Source organism: Stigmatopora argus, chromosome 2 (genome assembly GCF_051989625.1).
Source record: "Stigmatopora argus isolate UIUO_Sarg chromosome 2, RoL_Sarg_1.0, whole genome shotgun sequence".
NCBI classification, from domain to species: Eukaryota; Metazoa; Chordata; class Actinopteri; order Syngnathiformes; family Syngnathidae; genus Stigmatopora; species Stigmatopora argus.
In genome coordinates, this window is record NC_135388.1 from 22,188,124 (window position 1) to 22,204,683 (window position 16,560).

General features: G+C 45.1%; 1 protein-coding gene and 1 long non-coding RNA gene across 8 annotated transcripts in view; one reads left to right on the plus strand and one right to left on the minus strand.

Annotated features, from left to right (window-relative positions):
• The window catches only part of LOC144065513 (serine/threonine-protein kinase BRSK2-like), a 115,303-nt gene that overhangs the window by 85,840 nt on the left and 12,903 nt on the right, over positions 1–16,560 (plus strand). For 5 of the 7 annotated variants that reach the window (XM_077588452.1, XM_077588435.1, XM_077588479.1 and 2 more), the window contains 4 exons: positions 771–819; positions 1,501–1,624; positions 5,450–5,630; positions 12,202–12,294. In XM_077588452.1, coding sequence (XP_077444578.1) covers positions 771–819; positions 1,501–1,624; positions 5,450–5,630; positions 12,202–12,294 — 447 coding nt within the window. Of the gene's footprint in view, positions 1–770; positions 820–1,500; positions 1,625–1,809; positions 1,888–5,449; positions 5,631–12,201; positions 12,295–16,560 lie in introns of those variants that run through there. The other 2 variants (XM_077588460.1, XM_077588471.1) reach the window with 2 other exon arrangements.
• LOC144065543 (uncharacterized) overlaps positions 9,438–16,560 on the minus strand; it is a 36,299-nt gene continuing 29,176 nt past the window's right edge. Inside the window, exon 4 of the long non-coding RNA XR_013297196.1 lies at positions 9,438–12,291. This is a non-coding gene — a long non-coding RNA (uncharacterized LOC144065543). The remainder of the gene's footprint in view (positions 12,292–16,560) is intronic.

Genomic DNA, 16,560 nt, shown 5'->3' on the forward strand with positions numbered 1-16,560 from the left:
CACATTTGTACTTCCTATTAAAACCATAAATTTGGAGGTGAAAATAGTGAATCAGGTGGAGGCTTATACGTGAGAAATTACAAAATTCAACCATTTTAAGGCAATTATATGGGTGCGGCTTATACTCGCAGGTGGCTTATATGCGAGTAAATTTGATATTTCATTTTGCGCCGCAACTGTTGGTTTGAAGGCAAATTTATAAAAATAGACACCTCTCAAAATTACTGCTGGTTTTATTATTCATTACTTTTCATCGTGTAATGAGGGAGTGTATTTATATGTATCATATTTCTAATCTCATCTCATCTCATTTTCTGAACTGCTTCATCCTCATTAGGGTCGCAGGGGGTGCTGGAACCAATCCCATCTGGTATCATATTTCATATTCCTTTTTTTAAAAGTAAGATAATGAAGTTACTCTCATAATTGACTAATGAGTAAAGTCATTTATTTACTTTTCACAGAAGTTTATCCTTTCAATTTTTTTATTTTTCTATTTTTATCATGATAACAATTTTTGCCATATCGCCCAGGCCTAGTTGGAAATCAGGGACATGTTCCCAGTGCGGGTAGGCTTCAGTCTAACCAGCAACCAAATGATGATAAGCACTAGACAAAATAAATGAACGTATGAATAAACTAGTTTATAGCACTTGAGTGGAATACAATAAATTGCCTACCATTGTGTTTCCTTAAATAACTCTAATATATATATATACACATGCCAAGTATCTTTTCTACAGTAACTGACCAAATTCATGCATGTGCAGTTCCGACACAGGAGGACATGTCCAGTCTCACGCCAGATTCTTCACCAGAGTGAGTAACACAGCTGTACACCTAATGATTCTCCTGTAAGACAAACTGTTCAGAATTTTTTTTATTTTCTGAAATCAAGGGGATCAACCAGTTGTAAGTGTGAAAGGAAAATTGTATATCTCTTGTCACAATGTGTTTAGGAACCACGACTATTAAAGTTTGGCTTCAGCATGAACGAATCAAGTCACATTGATTCTGCTTGAGTCGAAAATAAATAAATAAATAAACAACTGGATAGTAGTAATACCTTGACATACGAGTGTCCCAACATACGAGAAATTTGAGATACGAGGAAAATTCCGAGCAAATTTCCATTCTTCCTTCCGAGCTCCTTACATATGCATTCTGCATTCTCACCCTCTTGCTACTGTGACAACGAAATTTCCCGAATACGGGATGAGTAAAGTTATCCAATCGAATCCAATCCAATATGCTGCTTTACAGTTGTGACATCACAGTTCGAGCAGGGGTTTCAGAATTTATAACTTTCAAACTAAATTTCTCAAGCCTTTGGGGTTGAGATTTGTGTATTTGTAAGAAAGCACGATGTATTTGATTTCTGCATCACCCAATAATTATTAATTTTAAATATTAATTGCTTAAATTTAATCATGAAAAGGTATACAAAGGGGTGTTTTTCAAGTTTCAAGTTTTTATGTCATTTGTCTTTCGTTTCTTTAGACTTGCAAAGAAGTCGTGGTTTGGTAACTTCATTAACCTGGAGAAAGAGGATCAGATTTTTATCGTCATCAAAGACAAACCTCTAAGCTCCATAAAAGCCGACATTGTCCACGCTTTCCTTTCGGTAGGTTTATTTCTTTTCTTTTTTTCTTGATGCATTCTCTTTGAAGTGTATTAGGACTAGAGAGCATCATTTTACTTGAATCCACAAACCTTAGTGCTGTCCATTCATAAAAATCAAACAGTTGTAACTCTGCTGAGAAGATATCTCATCTCATCTCATTTTCTGAACCGCTTTATCCTCATTAGGGTTGTGAGGGGTGCTGTAGCCAATCCCAGCTGTCTCCGGGCCAGAGACGGGGAACACCCTGAATCGGTGGCCAGCTGATCGCAGGGCACAAGGAGAAGGACAACCATACACACTCACACCCAAAGCTAGGGGCAATTTATAGTGTCCAATCACACTACCAGGCATGATTTTGGAATGTCGGAGGAAACCCACGCAGGGTAGAACATGCAAACTCCACACAGGTGGACCGACCTGGATTTGAACTCAGGGCCCAGAGCTAGGAGGCCGACGTGCTAACTACTCGCACCAACTAACCACTGACAAAATATAAAATCAATAAAAGCTACCGGATAATATCAAACAAATCCATGTGAACTAAACTCAAAAGAGAACAACTGGAAAAAAATCAAAGCTGCTGGTGTCATAAATGTGTCAGTTTAATAGTGGTTTTTACTTTTCCAATATTTTTGGAGGGGGAGTATAAAAATGTGGATGATTTAAAAAATGTATGCTGTTAGTATCCCGGCTATTGTAATATTCCAGTAACTGTTTGTTTTTTGTTTTGTTACTGTTCAATGTTGAGTATTGATGCTATCTTCATATCTATTATGAATCTTCTCGCTTTTTGTCAACACTTACACTAGAGTTGTAATAACAATTATTTACCCAATCGACTAATCTGATTATAGTTTCTGCGTATGAGACTGAAAAATCTTTGCAAAAATCAGGCAAAACCCATTTTATGTCAATTTTATAATTGCCGTTGGTTCACATTTTCCTCTTTAGGCAGAGTTGATATAAATTATCAATGACTCGCAGATATACATTAAATCAAAAATGTACCTGTTTTTCTTTAAAACCAAAAATGTAGCACCGATAATAAAAAAAGAACTACATTTATTGCATTATACATATGTGGAACACTGATCTATAGATCAACTTTACACATTACATCTAATGAAATTGCAAGAACTTTTGTGCAACCAAATGAGAACATCAGGCGTCATTAGGGCAAAATTCAAAGTTTATTCAAACGGAGGAATGTTAAAACTTTAATTGATGGCATACTGGAACAATTAGGTCCATACTGTCACCTACTGTACAAGACTGTGTTGTGCCTATTTCTCTACCTTGATTTCAACCCTGAGCTTGAGTTCATTGAGTGCACCCGCAAATACTTGCTGACAATAATCGATAATGAAATTCGTTAGCAACGAATTCAATCAATCATTGCATTTTATCGATTTTATTTTATTATTTATTGCAGCCAGGCGGCCGAGTGGTTAGAGCGACGTGTTCACAATTCTGGGGTCGTGGGTTCGATCTCAGCTCCAGACCTACCTATGTGGAGTTGCATGTTCTTCCCGAGCTTGCGTGGGTTATCTCGGGTACTCCGGCTTCCTCCCACATTCCAAAAACATGCATAGTAGGGTGGTTGATCACTGTAAATTCCCCCTAGGTATCAGTGTGTGCGTGCATGGTTGTCCATCTCCTCATGCACTTCAGGGTGTTGTCCCCCGCCTAATGCCCGAAGTCAGCTAGGATAGGCTGTAGCACCACCCACTACCCTCGTGAGGATCAGCGGTTCCGAAAATCAATGAATAGTTAATTGACCTTGCAAACTCGAGACGTCCCGATGCTGATTTTTCTCACTTACTATCCGATATTTTTCAAGATATGCTTGCTGATACCGATCCGTTGCTAGTCCGGTCCTCATATTTTTAGACCATTAATAATACAGTCATACCTGTCTGTACTTATGAAATTAATTGCTTCGAGAACTTGATCGTAACTTGGATTAATAAGAGCTGTTCTTTATATGTAAATTCTCTAATTCATTCCACGGTCCTCAACAAACAAACAATTAAACCCTTTAACAATGATCCAAAAATGTGCCAATTTTGTATGAACGATGTGTGAAACACAAAAATGAGAGAAAATGATTTATCTGTATCTGAAAATTAATAGGAAGCATGCAAAAACATTTTCTTTTAATGCAGGACAACAGGGCAGTGTAAGGGAAATGCTAACATTAGCTCACAAATACATCCACATATACACATCAAAACAACTTAAAATTATAAATTCAAAACAACTGACTGTTTACAAATATTACACGATCCTCTATTCCTATGTTTAGTTTCTAAAGAGAACTACCGTATTGGCCCGAATATAAGACAGTGTTTTTTGCATTGAAATAAGACTAAAAAAAATTGGTTGGCTTACATTCGGGTTCTACACATTATACCCATTCACAACGCTAGATGGATCTTTAAAGTGAATGCTGAACCCTTAGATATTTAATTGAATTGAATTGAATGCCTTTAGTGTCATTATATAAATAAGACATTTAAAGATTCACCATGAAGTGCACACATAAATAATCCATAAATAAGTAGTAATCATAAGTAGTCAACTTAAATATGCAGTCAGCATAGATAAGTAGTCAACATGAATACATGGTCACGTAAATATGCAGTCAGCATAGATAAGTAGTCAACATGAATACATGGTCACATAAATATGCAGTCAGCATAGATAAGTTCAACATGAATACATGGTCACATAAATAAGTAGTCAGGTACAAAACCTGACTAGAGTGGTTAGCAGCCTATGGACTATTAGTGCAAGTACAAGGTAAGAAATTAGTCTACTTTAGATCCTTCTTGGTGTAGAACTCGAGTTGATGCAGTTGTTACAATGAGTTGTTTTATCACAATAGATTGCTTAATTTACATTTCAAAAACCAGGAGCCATTCATTTACAAATGTGATTGCACTTTAGTTTACATATTTAAATGTTCATATATTAAGATGTGATAGACAGTTTTTGCATGATTTGAATGAAGCAAAATAAAATGCTTTTTCTCCCGTATATATAGTTATAATCATTTGTTTCAGATGTACTGTAATTATTTTCTGTATAAAAATTGAATTTGATGTTCAAAAAATATTTTTTCAAACTTGAGTCTTGAAAAAGAGGGCGTCTTATAATCAGGGCTGTCTTATATTTGTGCCAATATGGTAATACGTAACCCTTAGCAGGGCCAGTGGAGCGAGTGGTTAGCGCATCGGCCTCAGAGATCTGGGGTCCTGGGTTCAAATCCAGGTCACGTCCACCTGTGTGGAGTTTGCATGTTCTCCCCGGGCCTGCGTGGGTTTCCTCCGGGTACTCCGGTTTCCTCCCACATTCCAAAAAGATGCATGGTAGGCTCATTGGACATTCTAAATTGCCCCTAGGTATGGGTGTGAGTGTGCATGGTTGTCCGTCTCCTTGTGCCCTGCGATCGGCTGGCCATCGATACAGGGTGTCCCCCGCTTCTGGCCCGGAGTCAGTTGGGATAGGCTCCAGCACCCCCACAAGCCTAATGAGGATAAAGCGGTTCAGAAAATGAGATGAGATGAGTAACCCTTAGCAGGCATGTTTTGTTAGTGGTTTGATTTACAGCCGCCAAAAAGCACAATGGTACTGAAAGTACATGACTACTGGATTGGATCCAATTTTGAGACAAAATCTGATACTGTCAAAAATAGCTGTATCGGATGCCAATACGGATTCCAACAAATGCCAACGTACCAGCAAGTCTTCTGTCTCCTTCGTTTATCTTAATGCTGTTATCATATTTTCATCGATGGTTAAATGGTCTACTTTCCTCCTCAGATACCCAGTTTGAGCCACAGTGTCATATCACAGACCAGTTTTCGAGCTGAGTACAAGTCGACAACTGGTCCGACAGTTTTCCAGAAGCCTGTGAAGTTTCAGGTGGACATTACCTATTCAGAGAGTACCACTGCTATCAAGGAGAACGGCATCTACTCTGTCACTTTTACACTTCTCTCAGGTCAACCGCAAAGCCTACTGTACCACTGTTTTATCTAGTGGCTCTTTGTTAAATTAACTGCATGCCCAAAGACCTCTGTAGTCATAAAAATAAAATGTATGTATGTAACTATACTTTTATGAATTCAGAATCACTGCCAGGGTGCGCAGTGCGAGTACCAATACCAACAAAGTCACCTGTGACACCCAATTGACCCAGTGAGACCCAAGAGAGCCACATAGTTGAGGAGGGCAGACCTATCCTTGGCAGCCTTAGTGTGGCATGGCGCACACAGCAGCCACTTGTGCAGGTATGGCAGAATATTCATGCCCCCGATTGGAAGGAAGCCAGAGTAGTTGACATCGAGACCACCCAGTGGTCCGAGACTTGAGCAGCCCATGAGCCTCAGTCCCTAGCCCTCCAGCCCCAGTGGGGCCAGCAGGCCGGTACCGACGCCTGTGACTGGTCGGGAGGCAGACGGACAGACCGCTGTGAGGCCTGTAGGGGGCATACCCCCTAATCAGCGGAACATGCTGAACAACGAGGGACGAAGCCCAGCCAAAAGGCCTGCAGGAACACCCGTCTCTGCAGGCCCGATAGCTGTTGTCTGTGTCTATGGACCACAATAGTTCTTTCGAGAGCAAACGCTTTAGAAGCACCGCAAAGCTGGTCAGGCTCCACCGGGACATCACAAAGCGTCCTCCGAGCCGCTTCTGTTATGGGGGACTGAGCAACCCACATCTGGCCTGTATGAGGAACAACATCATTCAACCTAGCTCCCTCGTGACCAAGACAAAAGGGTGCTAGTATTTGATGCAAACAAAAAGGCGAGCTGCAAGCTGAGGGAAAGGGGCACAAACAAAACCTACACAGCAAACAGGCAGGCTAGTGAAAAACGGCTAGCATGAACGCCAAAACACCGCAAAACAAGGCAACAGGCCGTTGTTGCGGGAGCAGATCACTCATCAACCCTGCCACATTCTGGGAGGGGATGTGCACGAAGCCATCACCAGTATGGAACTTCAATAGGTATTAAGACCTCCTGCGACACCCCGTACCAGGAGAGGGGAGGTGCATCCCAGGCAAGGACTACTACCTCGTCCTATTCCAAACCTCATAACAATTGCAAGCTGTGATGCAGGATTAGGAGGGTGAATTCACAGCTCTGACAATTTGTCACAAGGTTATTAGCAACACGCAATAAACAGCAACTGCCACGCAAAAAGAAAAAAGGGACGTAAGCTATGGTTGCACCGGAATTTATACTCTTTCGGAGGTGAACCAGGGGTCACAGGTATTGGATTGGATTGGATTGGATAACTTTATTCATCCCGTATTCGGGAAATTTTGTTGTCACAGTAGCAAGAGGGTGAGGATGCAGGAATAGGAAAGGCATTTTAAACATAAATAGATAGGTAAAAGTAAGTTAATAAATAAATACATGAATAAATATATAAATAAATAAGCGTGTTGCTTAGCACATATATACATACATACACATAAATATACATGCATGCATACAGTAGGTCTCAACACTCAGCCATTTTTTTGTTAAAGAGCCTGACAGCTGATGGGAGGAAGGATCTGCAGAAGCGCTCCTTTCTGCAATGAGGGTGCCGCAGTCTATTGCTAAAGGAGCTTCGGAGGGACTCCACAGACTCATGCAGGGGGTGGGAGGTGCTGTCCATGATGGAAATCATCCTGGTCAGCATTCTCCGCTCTCCCACTTCCTCCACAGAGTCGTATATACGCAGTTATTATGATAACGTGCGAGAACTCCCGGGGATGTAAAACGGCCTGATGCTAACAGCTACTAGCTCGATATCTCGAGTGCAGAGTCGCTCCTTCACAGTAATGTGCCCGGGGCTGCACCATCTACTATTAATAAAAACAGCCAGCCCCCCCCCTTTCTTTCTACCGCTCTCCTCAGCATCTCTGTCCGCCCTCACCAGCTGAAAACCGTCCAAGGAGACGAGAGAGTCCGGAATTAGTTCATTCAGCCAGGTCTCCGTGAAGCACATAATGCAGATATTCCGATATTGTCGTTGTTGTTTGGTCAGCGCCGTTAGCTCTTTCATCTTATTGGGGAGAGATCTTACGTTCCCCATAATAATAGATGGAATGCTGGGTCTGAAGCGTCGCTTTCTCTCCTGACATTTTCGTCCAGCTCTGCATCCTCTTCTCTTCCTCTTTAACTCCGCGGGGAGGTCCAATTGGTACTTGCACTGTGCATGCACAAAGGAATCATTCACTGCTTACAGCACCACCTCTGGCGGTCAGGAGGGATGAAATAGAACTGTAGTACAGTTGCACCTCTACTAAGAATTGAATTGGTTCCAGAACTTTTTTCGTAACTAATATTTCCTAAGTGAAGTAGTACTTTATATGAGAATTCTGTAATTCGTTCCACCGTCCTCAAAAAACTACCAACTAAACCCTTTAATAATGATCAAACTGTCTCACTTCTGTATGAAATGTGTGAGAAATAGACAAAACTCAAAGAAAATGGTAAGAAAATCATGTATTAAAATGAATAACAAGCATGCAAAATATTCGTGCAATAGTACAGTACAGTAAGGAGGAAGCTAACATTAGCACACGAACACATGCAATAAACACATTTAAGCAACTACAAATTACGAATTCAGTATTACTTAGCATTAAATAGAATGCCAAAGGACTAACAGTTTCTCCATCTGTTCCTTCAGAGAGGCCATGCCAAGCAGTCGTTGCTTTTAATGCTTCCTTCTGCTTCAATACTGTAGCAATACTAGGTGTTGGGTTACAGACGGTCATATTGCCTTTATTGATAAACCGCACGCCATTTTTTATCTTCTGGTTTTCTATTAAAAACAATAAATTTAAATAAAGAACTCACTTACGAGGGCGGCCCGGCGGAATGAGTGGTTAGCACGACAGCCTCACAGCTCTGGGGTCCTGGGTTCAAATCCAGGTCGGTCCACCTGTGTGGAGTTTGCATGTTCTGTGTGGGTTTTCTCTGGGTAATCTGGTTTCCTCCCACATTCCAAAGCATGGAAGGCTGATTGGAGACTCTAAATTGCCCCTAGGTATGGGTGTGAGTGCGAGTGGTTGTCCGTCTGCTTGTGCCCTGCGATCGGCTGGCCACCAATACAGGGTGTCCCCCGCCTCTGGCCCAAAGTCAGCTGGAGTAGGCTCCAGCATCCCCTGCGACCCTAGTGAGGATAAAGCGGTTCAGAAAATGAATGAATGAATGATTTCAGTGTCGACAAATAACGGTCAAAAGGGAGTTGTTGTTCTGAAAGGCTCCAACAGGAAGTAACCCTGGCCACAATAATATTACCAGGACAATTTCCAAATAAAATAACGGATTACAGGAAATGCATTTACATTCGTAACTTGGATCTTGTTTTCGTATTTTGGGGCATATCAAAGGGTTCCGTAACCTTTTATTGTCACTATACAAGTACATAGAGGCATTCGTAAGTAGAGGCATGACTGTACTGTGATCCTTCACCACTTCGCAGGTTCAGAATATCGTGTTTTTTTTTTACCTTAAGTATAAAAAGAAGTTCATTAAAATCCACATTGAAACTTGCATGCGGAAGAAAAGAGATGAAAAATGGCAGAAGTCAGGCCGCTTCGTCTTTGGCGCTGAAATGGGTGGCACTCAGCGCAGAAGAAGAAGAAGGAAATTTTCACCGTAGAAGAATGACGCATCGATAATCCAAACAGCTTCGTGCCATTCTTCGATTACGTGACCAGACGTTTCGTCGACGGACACTTGGTCGACGGACACTTCGTCCCCGGACGTTTCGTCGAACGGACGTCTGGTCGACGGACGTTTCGTCGAACGGACGTTTGGTCGCCGGATTCGCCCCCGGACATTTCGTCGAACGGACAATTCGTCGCCGGATTCGCTCGCTCTCAAAATTTTGTGGTCGAAGAATGTACTTTAAAAAGAGGTTTAATATTAAGGCAGGGGTGGGCAATTAATTTCACAAATCGAATTAACCAGTGGCTATAATCTTACATATTTACATGCATATGTTCATTAATTTGTATAGTCCCTTTATCCAATAAATCTAACTCAAACTCAAGTGCAGTTGCCAGACGACCAATCCATTTAAAGTGGAACCTCTGGTTGAAATGTACTGTTGACAAGCGCAGTGAATAAATGGGCTCTTTGACTGCCAATCGCCCAATGAAAATGGATTGGACGCCTATTGCCGTCAATGGCAGAATATGAGTTAACCTCACACACTGACTTGTCTAAGCTTTTCTGTGGAATTTTGTCTATTCAATACTGGCAGATTCTTCAATGGACAGCACAACAAACTGACCGTTCGACGAAACGTCCGGGGACGAAGTGTCCATCGACAAAGTGTCTGTCGACGAAACGTCCGGGTACCCTTCGATTGGTACTCGGCCGTTTGGTCGCCGGACTTTTGTTCGCCGGGCTTTTGGTCGCCGGACTTTTGGTCGCCGGACGTTTGGTCACCCGGAAGGTTATTGATAATTACCATTTAAAATTGTTGCTCAAATTCCCTAAATACAAACTGCGAATTATTATTTAGTCATACTTAATGCCCTATTAATTATTAGGCTAAAGAAAAGTTCCAAATTTCCCGTACTTTTATTGTGTTTTGTTGGAGAACTTGTTAAGGCCCTGACTGACGTCCCTTCCTAAGGGGACAACTCATGTACATACAAACTCTTATACACTCACACGCCCGCTCAGTGAAACTGCTCAGGGCCATTGTTGGCTTTTATTGATGCGTAGACCGTGTTGTTTTACCCTGTTTTGTCGCCGGACTTTTGGTTGCCGGACTTTTGGTCGCTGGACGTTTGGTCGCCGGTTGTTTGGGTCCGGGTGACCAATCGTCCGCGACCAATCGTCCGCGACCAATCGTACGCGACCAAACGTCAGGTCATGCCTTCGATTACATTACATACATTTTGCATCCCGCACAGAAAGACGACAGCGAGCCTCTTCCAGCATTGTATGGATTTTTAAATGCCTATTAAATGTCCTGCATAATGTCAAACTCACACTGAAACTCTCAAGTAGAAGACAGGATGAAAAATGGTGGTGAAAAACGGCGTTGAAAAACGGCGGTGAAAATGGCGGAAATCAGGGCAGCGCATTTATCCTTCTCCTTTTTCAAAAGGCTGGGTGCAAATCCAGGAGAAGAAAGGTACGCCAAATAAAACAAATGAGACGGGCGCTGCACATTTTCTTCGGATAACAGTTCAGAAGGAGGAATAAAATCATCGTTAAGATGGAGAATGCCCTACCGCGAGAAGATGAGTCCTTTGGATACTAACAGGATTAGAACCAAAGCCAAGACCTTTTACCATAGCTTAGCTACTGACGACGACAATGAAGATGAACCACAGCCTCGTTCCAGTCCCGCGAGTGAGCTTCCACGGCCGGCAGACCGGAAGGCAGCGAAACGCTATGCCGTGGAAGAGTTCCCTCACATAATTCAAGAGTATGGTTGGTTATTTCCCATAGCAAGTTTTTAAACATTGATGAGATTGGGCTTTTTTGGGAACAGGATGCCTTCACGGACATTTTTATTCAGAGATGAACTGAACGTGCACACGGATTGCCTGACGCTCATGTGTGATAATGCTGCTGGCTGACTTCAAGGTAAAGCCAAGCTTAATCTATAAATTTGACCGTCCTCATGCTTTAATAAACTAGAACAAAGCCTTGCTGCCTGTCTACTGGATGACCAACCGGACAGCCTGTATCGCGAAAGCCTTCACAAACTGTTTCATCCTGAACGCGCAGCTGTACCTCACTGAAAGGGCACTGCCCTTCAAGATCTGGACTGTGCATGAGCAATTAGACTAAATTGAATTGAATGCTTTTATTGTCACTAAATAAGTATGATGACATTTAAACATTTTTTTTTAATGGAATGTTTGCCCTCTGTTGGAACTCCCATTAAACTGTTTTTTAGATTTATATCAAGCGGAGAGGAACTAATTTCGCTCTGAGTACAGCATTTCAAGTATTTACAATTTTTTATATAGAGATTATATTTAGATATTAATACATTAGTCTTTTCATATGTTTAAAACTAATATTTGATAAATAAATGACAATTGTACCGGTTTACTTGTATTTTTGTAAAGGCGCGAAAACATGGAGTATCGTAGTAATAATAGGGTTGATCCTGCTTTGCAGTTTTTAGATTATCACCTCCATGTCTGGTCTACATTATTGTCGATATTTGAGGTATTACTGTACATGGATTTGACAACTAACACTCAAAGTGAACTACATTTCTTTCACACACATTGAGACCTTTCTGTGCAATATGAACTATTGACATCCTAAAACTTGAAGTTGAAATTAGAATTACATAAAATTACATGGCAATAAAAGATACATAAAAGCAGTATTTGCAGACTTAAAATGTCAAATTCATCCATTTTAATTTCAAAATGTTCATGTTCATACACCTCGCAGTTCTGAGATCAAGGGTTAGACTCCCAGTGGGTTCCGACCTTCCTCTATGGACACAGGATGAGACAGGATGACATGGTTGCTTGCAGTAGGACAATATTTTAATGACATTTCAACCTTTTTAACCATTAGGTCCCGGGCGACGTTTCAAGCGTGTGGTGGAGATTATTCAGGCCCAATTGCTCAGCTCCAGTGACCAGCCCGGCAGCCAACCTCAAATCTCTGGTAAAATAAAAAAAATGAACACCCATTTTACACCTTTATTCCCCCTGGCACTGAGCACGCTTCATTTGGCTTTGATGTTACGATACGTGCGGCGTCGAGCGTGGAACGTAGAAGGAGTAGCACCCAAATGCAGGGAAGCAATCAAGGACATAGAATAGAGTGCTCGAACTAAATTTTAAAACAGAGGCAGGAGGGGAAATCAAGAAAATAACAAGGACTTAGAAATTCAGTAATCCCCCGAATATTGCGGCTTCAACTTTCGCGGGTTCACTACATCGTGGATTTTTTTCTGGTAAAAAATAAGTTCATACAAATGTGAAAATCCACGCTGAAACTCGCAAGCGGAAGCCACTCCCCTGTCTTCCGCTTGCCACTAGGAAAAAGGCAGAAGACAGAGGACTCAGCACTGAAGAAAATTGAAAATAGAACTTTCTGAGCAGCCGGGAGCCGCTGTGAGGATGGATTTTCATCAGAAATGTGAGCCCCGTGCAACGTTGCGCCGTGGTGCTTACTTGAAGATAAAACAGACCGTGCCCGCGGCGTTGGCCGGAGCTTCGGCGGCCCATACCCACAGCGTAGGCCTGGAGCTTTGACAGCCCCTACCCGTGGCGTCGGCCGGGGCTTTGGCAGCCCCTACCCGCGGCGTCGGCCGGGGCTTTGGCGGCCCCTACCCGCGGCGTCGGCCGGGGCTTTGGCGGCCCCTACCCGCAGCGTCGGTCGGGGCTTTGGCGGCCCCTACGCGCGGCGTCGGCCGGGGCCTTGGAGGCCCCTACCCGCGTCGTCGGCCGGGGCTTTGGCGGCCCCTACCCACGGCGTCGGCCGGGGCTTTGGCGGCCCCTACTCGCGGCATCGGCCGGGGCTTTGGCGGCCCCTACCCGCGGCGTAGGCCGGGGCTTTGGCGGCCCCTACCCGTTGCGTCGGGCGGGGCTTTAGCGGCCCGTGCCCGCGGCGTTGGCCGGTGATCCGACGGCAAGCGAGGTCTGCCCCGTAACAGGCAGCGACAAGTTTTTGGGAAGAGGATGCCGGACATTTTTATTAAAAAACAAACCTAAAATGCCAGGCTTCACACAGTTGTGTGTGATGCTGCTGGCTGTATTCATGGAAAAGCCAGCCTTAATCAACATCCTCATAGTTTAAAAAAAACAAGAGCAAAACCTATGTTTTGACAGATTCGTTTATAACAGACAATGGTGCTTTTTAGGTCGTTTTGTTACTTGACATGTTTAGTCAGGCGAGTACAGTAATCCCGCGAATATTGCGGACAATGGACCCATGGCCACAAGAACACAAAAAACTCCCATTTAGCTGTTTTTTTAATTTATACAGAGCTGCCAACCTCCGTCGGCCCCATTCCAGGAGTACCCTTGTGCCATTTCCGTAGTTTATCCGGAGTGAATACAATTCATGCAAAATCAAAATGCGCTGAAGTCGCACAGGACGAATCATTCGTCAGAATTTGTAACTCGGATGATTCACAATACACCCGTGTTACCAAATTCTTCCAGTTTACAGTGCAGTTGAATCAAGATGACGGAAGCCATAGCGATCGTGTGAATTTCGAGGCATTTAAATGGGAAATTTGGTACTTTTCCGAAATAGTGGCTTCAAAATAAATTTAAGTGACAATTTTTGGTGGATTTCCGGAGTTTAGGGAGGTTGTCTGGAGTCCCGGAGTTTGCCTTGCATTTCCGGGTAAACTCCTGAAATTCCGGAGTAGTTGGCAGCTCTGTTTATATCAAGCACAAAGGAAATATTTTCACTGTGAGTACAGTATTTAAAGTATTCACATGTTTAAATATATACATTATATTTAGATATTAATATAAGTCTTTAGACATGCTTATAGCTGTAGTATTTAATAAATATACACTTTTTGATAATTGTACTCATTTACTTGTATTTCTGTATAGGCACGAAAACATGTATTGTGGTTCTTGTGATCCTACTTCGCGGTTTTTCGTTTATCGCGGCCATGTCTGGTCTACATTAACTGCGATAGTCGAGGTATTACTGTAAATAACAAAACCAAAACTGACATGGAAGACAAGGGGGGAAAGAGGAACTTGAAACATGACTTGGCAACATAGCCTGAAGCCGACAAGGCAGACGATCCCACAAAGACTGACAAACACACGGTTTAAATAGACAGACAGGGGTTGATTGATTACAAAGTACACATACCTGGTCACACGAGGAAAGGGAAACCATGAGGGACACAATCGGCAAAAAGTATACAAACCATCTCAAAACCCAACTAGACATAAAAGTACCCCTACTTCAGGGACGAATCCCAGAGGTCCCAAAACCTTGACTACTCCCTCCAAAAAAGGAAGGGTGGCAGGGGACCTGGAGGAGGCCAGGCGCTCTGTCCAAAACGTGAATCAAAACCGAATGTTCATAACAAAAAACTTTTCCAGGCGGGGAGGGCACAGTGGGGCTCTCAAACATAGTCCGGTTGGGCTGGCTAGTCCGGAGGTCGTCCGATCCGGCACGTGAGGAGGTATAGGGCTGGCCGGCCCAGCGGTTATCCAGTCCGGCCCGTGAGGAGGCGTCGGCCTGGCCGGTCCGGCCCGTGAGGAGGCGTCCAGCTGTCGTCCGGTCCGGCCCGTGAGGAGGCGTCGGGCTGGCTGGCCCAGCGGTCATCCACCCCGGCCCGTGAGGTGGCGTCGGGCTGGCCGGTCCCGCGGTCGTCCGGTCTGGCCTGTGAGGAGGCGTCGGGCTGGCCGGTCTGGGGGCTGTCTTTCCAGCCCGTGAGGAGGTGTCGGGCTGGTTGGTCCGGGCGTCGTCCGGTCCGGCCTGTAAGGAGGCCTCAGCCTGGCCGTTCCGAGCGTCGTCTGGTCCTGCCTGTGAGGAGGCGGCGGGCAGGTCGGACTGTCGGTCATCCGGTCCGGCCTGTGAGGAGGCGGCGGGTTGGTCGGACTGTAGGTCATCCGGTCTGGTCCGTGAGGAAGTGGCCGGACGCCCCACCCTGAACGGACTCCTGAACACAAGAAAGGTTGCCGGCCGACTTACCCTGAACAGGTTAAGGGTCGCCGGCCGCCCGGTCCTGGACGCTTGAGGGGTCGCCAACAGCCCCGTTCTGGATGCTCCAGGGGTCGCCGGCTGCCCCGTCCTGTATGCTTGACAGGTCGCCAGCCACCCCATCCTGGACGGTTGAGGGGTGGCCGGCCGCCTCGTCCTGGTCGCTTGAGGGGTCGCCGGCCGCCTCACCCTGGTCGCTTGAGGGGTCGCCGGCCGCCTCGTCCTGGTCGCTTGAGGGGTCGCCGGCCGCCTCGTCCTGGTCGCTTGATGGGTCGCCGGCCACCTCGTCTTGGTCGCTTGAGGGGTCGCCGGCCGCCTCGTCCTGGTCGCTTCAGGAGTCGCCGGCCGCCTCGTCCTGGTCGCTTGATGGGTCGCCGGCCGCCTCGTCCTGGTCGCTTGAGGGGTCGCTGGCTGCCTCGTCCTGGTCGATTGAGGGGTCGCCGGCCACCCCTTCCTATTCGCTCTAGGGTTCGCCGGCCACCCCTTCCTATTCGCTTTAGGGTTCGCCCGGCCACCCTGTCCTGTCAGCATGAAGGGACGTCAGACGCCTCAGCCTGGGAACATGGTGGGTTGCAGACGTCGAGGTCCCCATCCTGGAGCACGGGTGTAAGGTGCGCTTGGAAAATGGGTTGTCGGCACGTCGGCCTGATTGTGGGGGGCAGGAGTTGGTCCCGGCGAGCGGGGAGCTTGAACCGGTATCGGTGAGCAAGAGGCAGGGAGTGGAGCTGGTGAACGGGGAGCCGATTCGGGGGGTCGAGCATTGAAGGCCGCCACATTCCTCCCTCCTCGCTGCCGCCTCCGGGGGGACGGCATAGCCAGACCGTGGTCCTCCTCCGCGACACGGGAATAATCTTGCTGCTCTGCTTTCCCCCCAAAAAGGCGATCTCTCGGGCTTTAGCGGGCGTCGGTTAACACCCCTACCACCTCTATCAGCTGCGGACCATCCTCATAATCCAAATAGTCAGAGTCCAAATCAAGATAGCAGGGTCGATTAACGAAGGGTGATGGAGGTTGGACTGAATCTCTTGGTCGAGAGCACAGGTAGGAAAGCTCGAGTGGGGGAAGGGGGTAATAGTCGGTGGACGGAAAACTGGCAGGCTGTTGTCGGCATGAGTGTCGACGGCTTCCCGCTCGGTCCATCACTGGTGGAATCGTACTGTTACGATTTGTGCAGCATCGAGCGTGGAACGTAGGAGTATGTATGTATATATATATGTATATATATGTATATATATGTATATATAT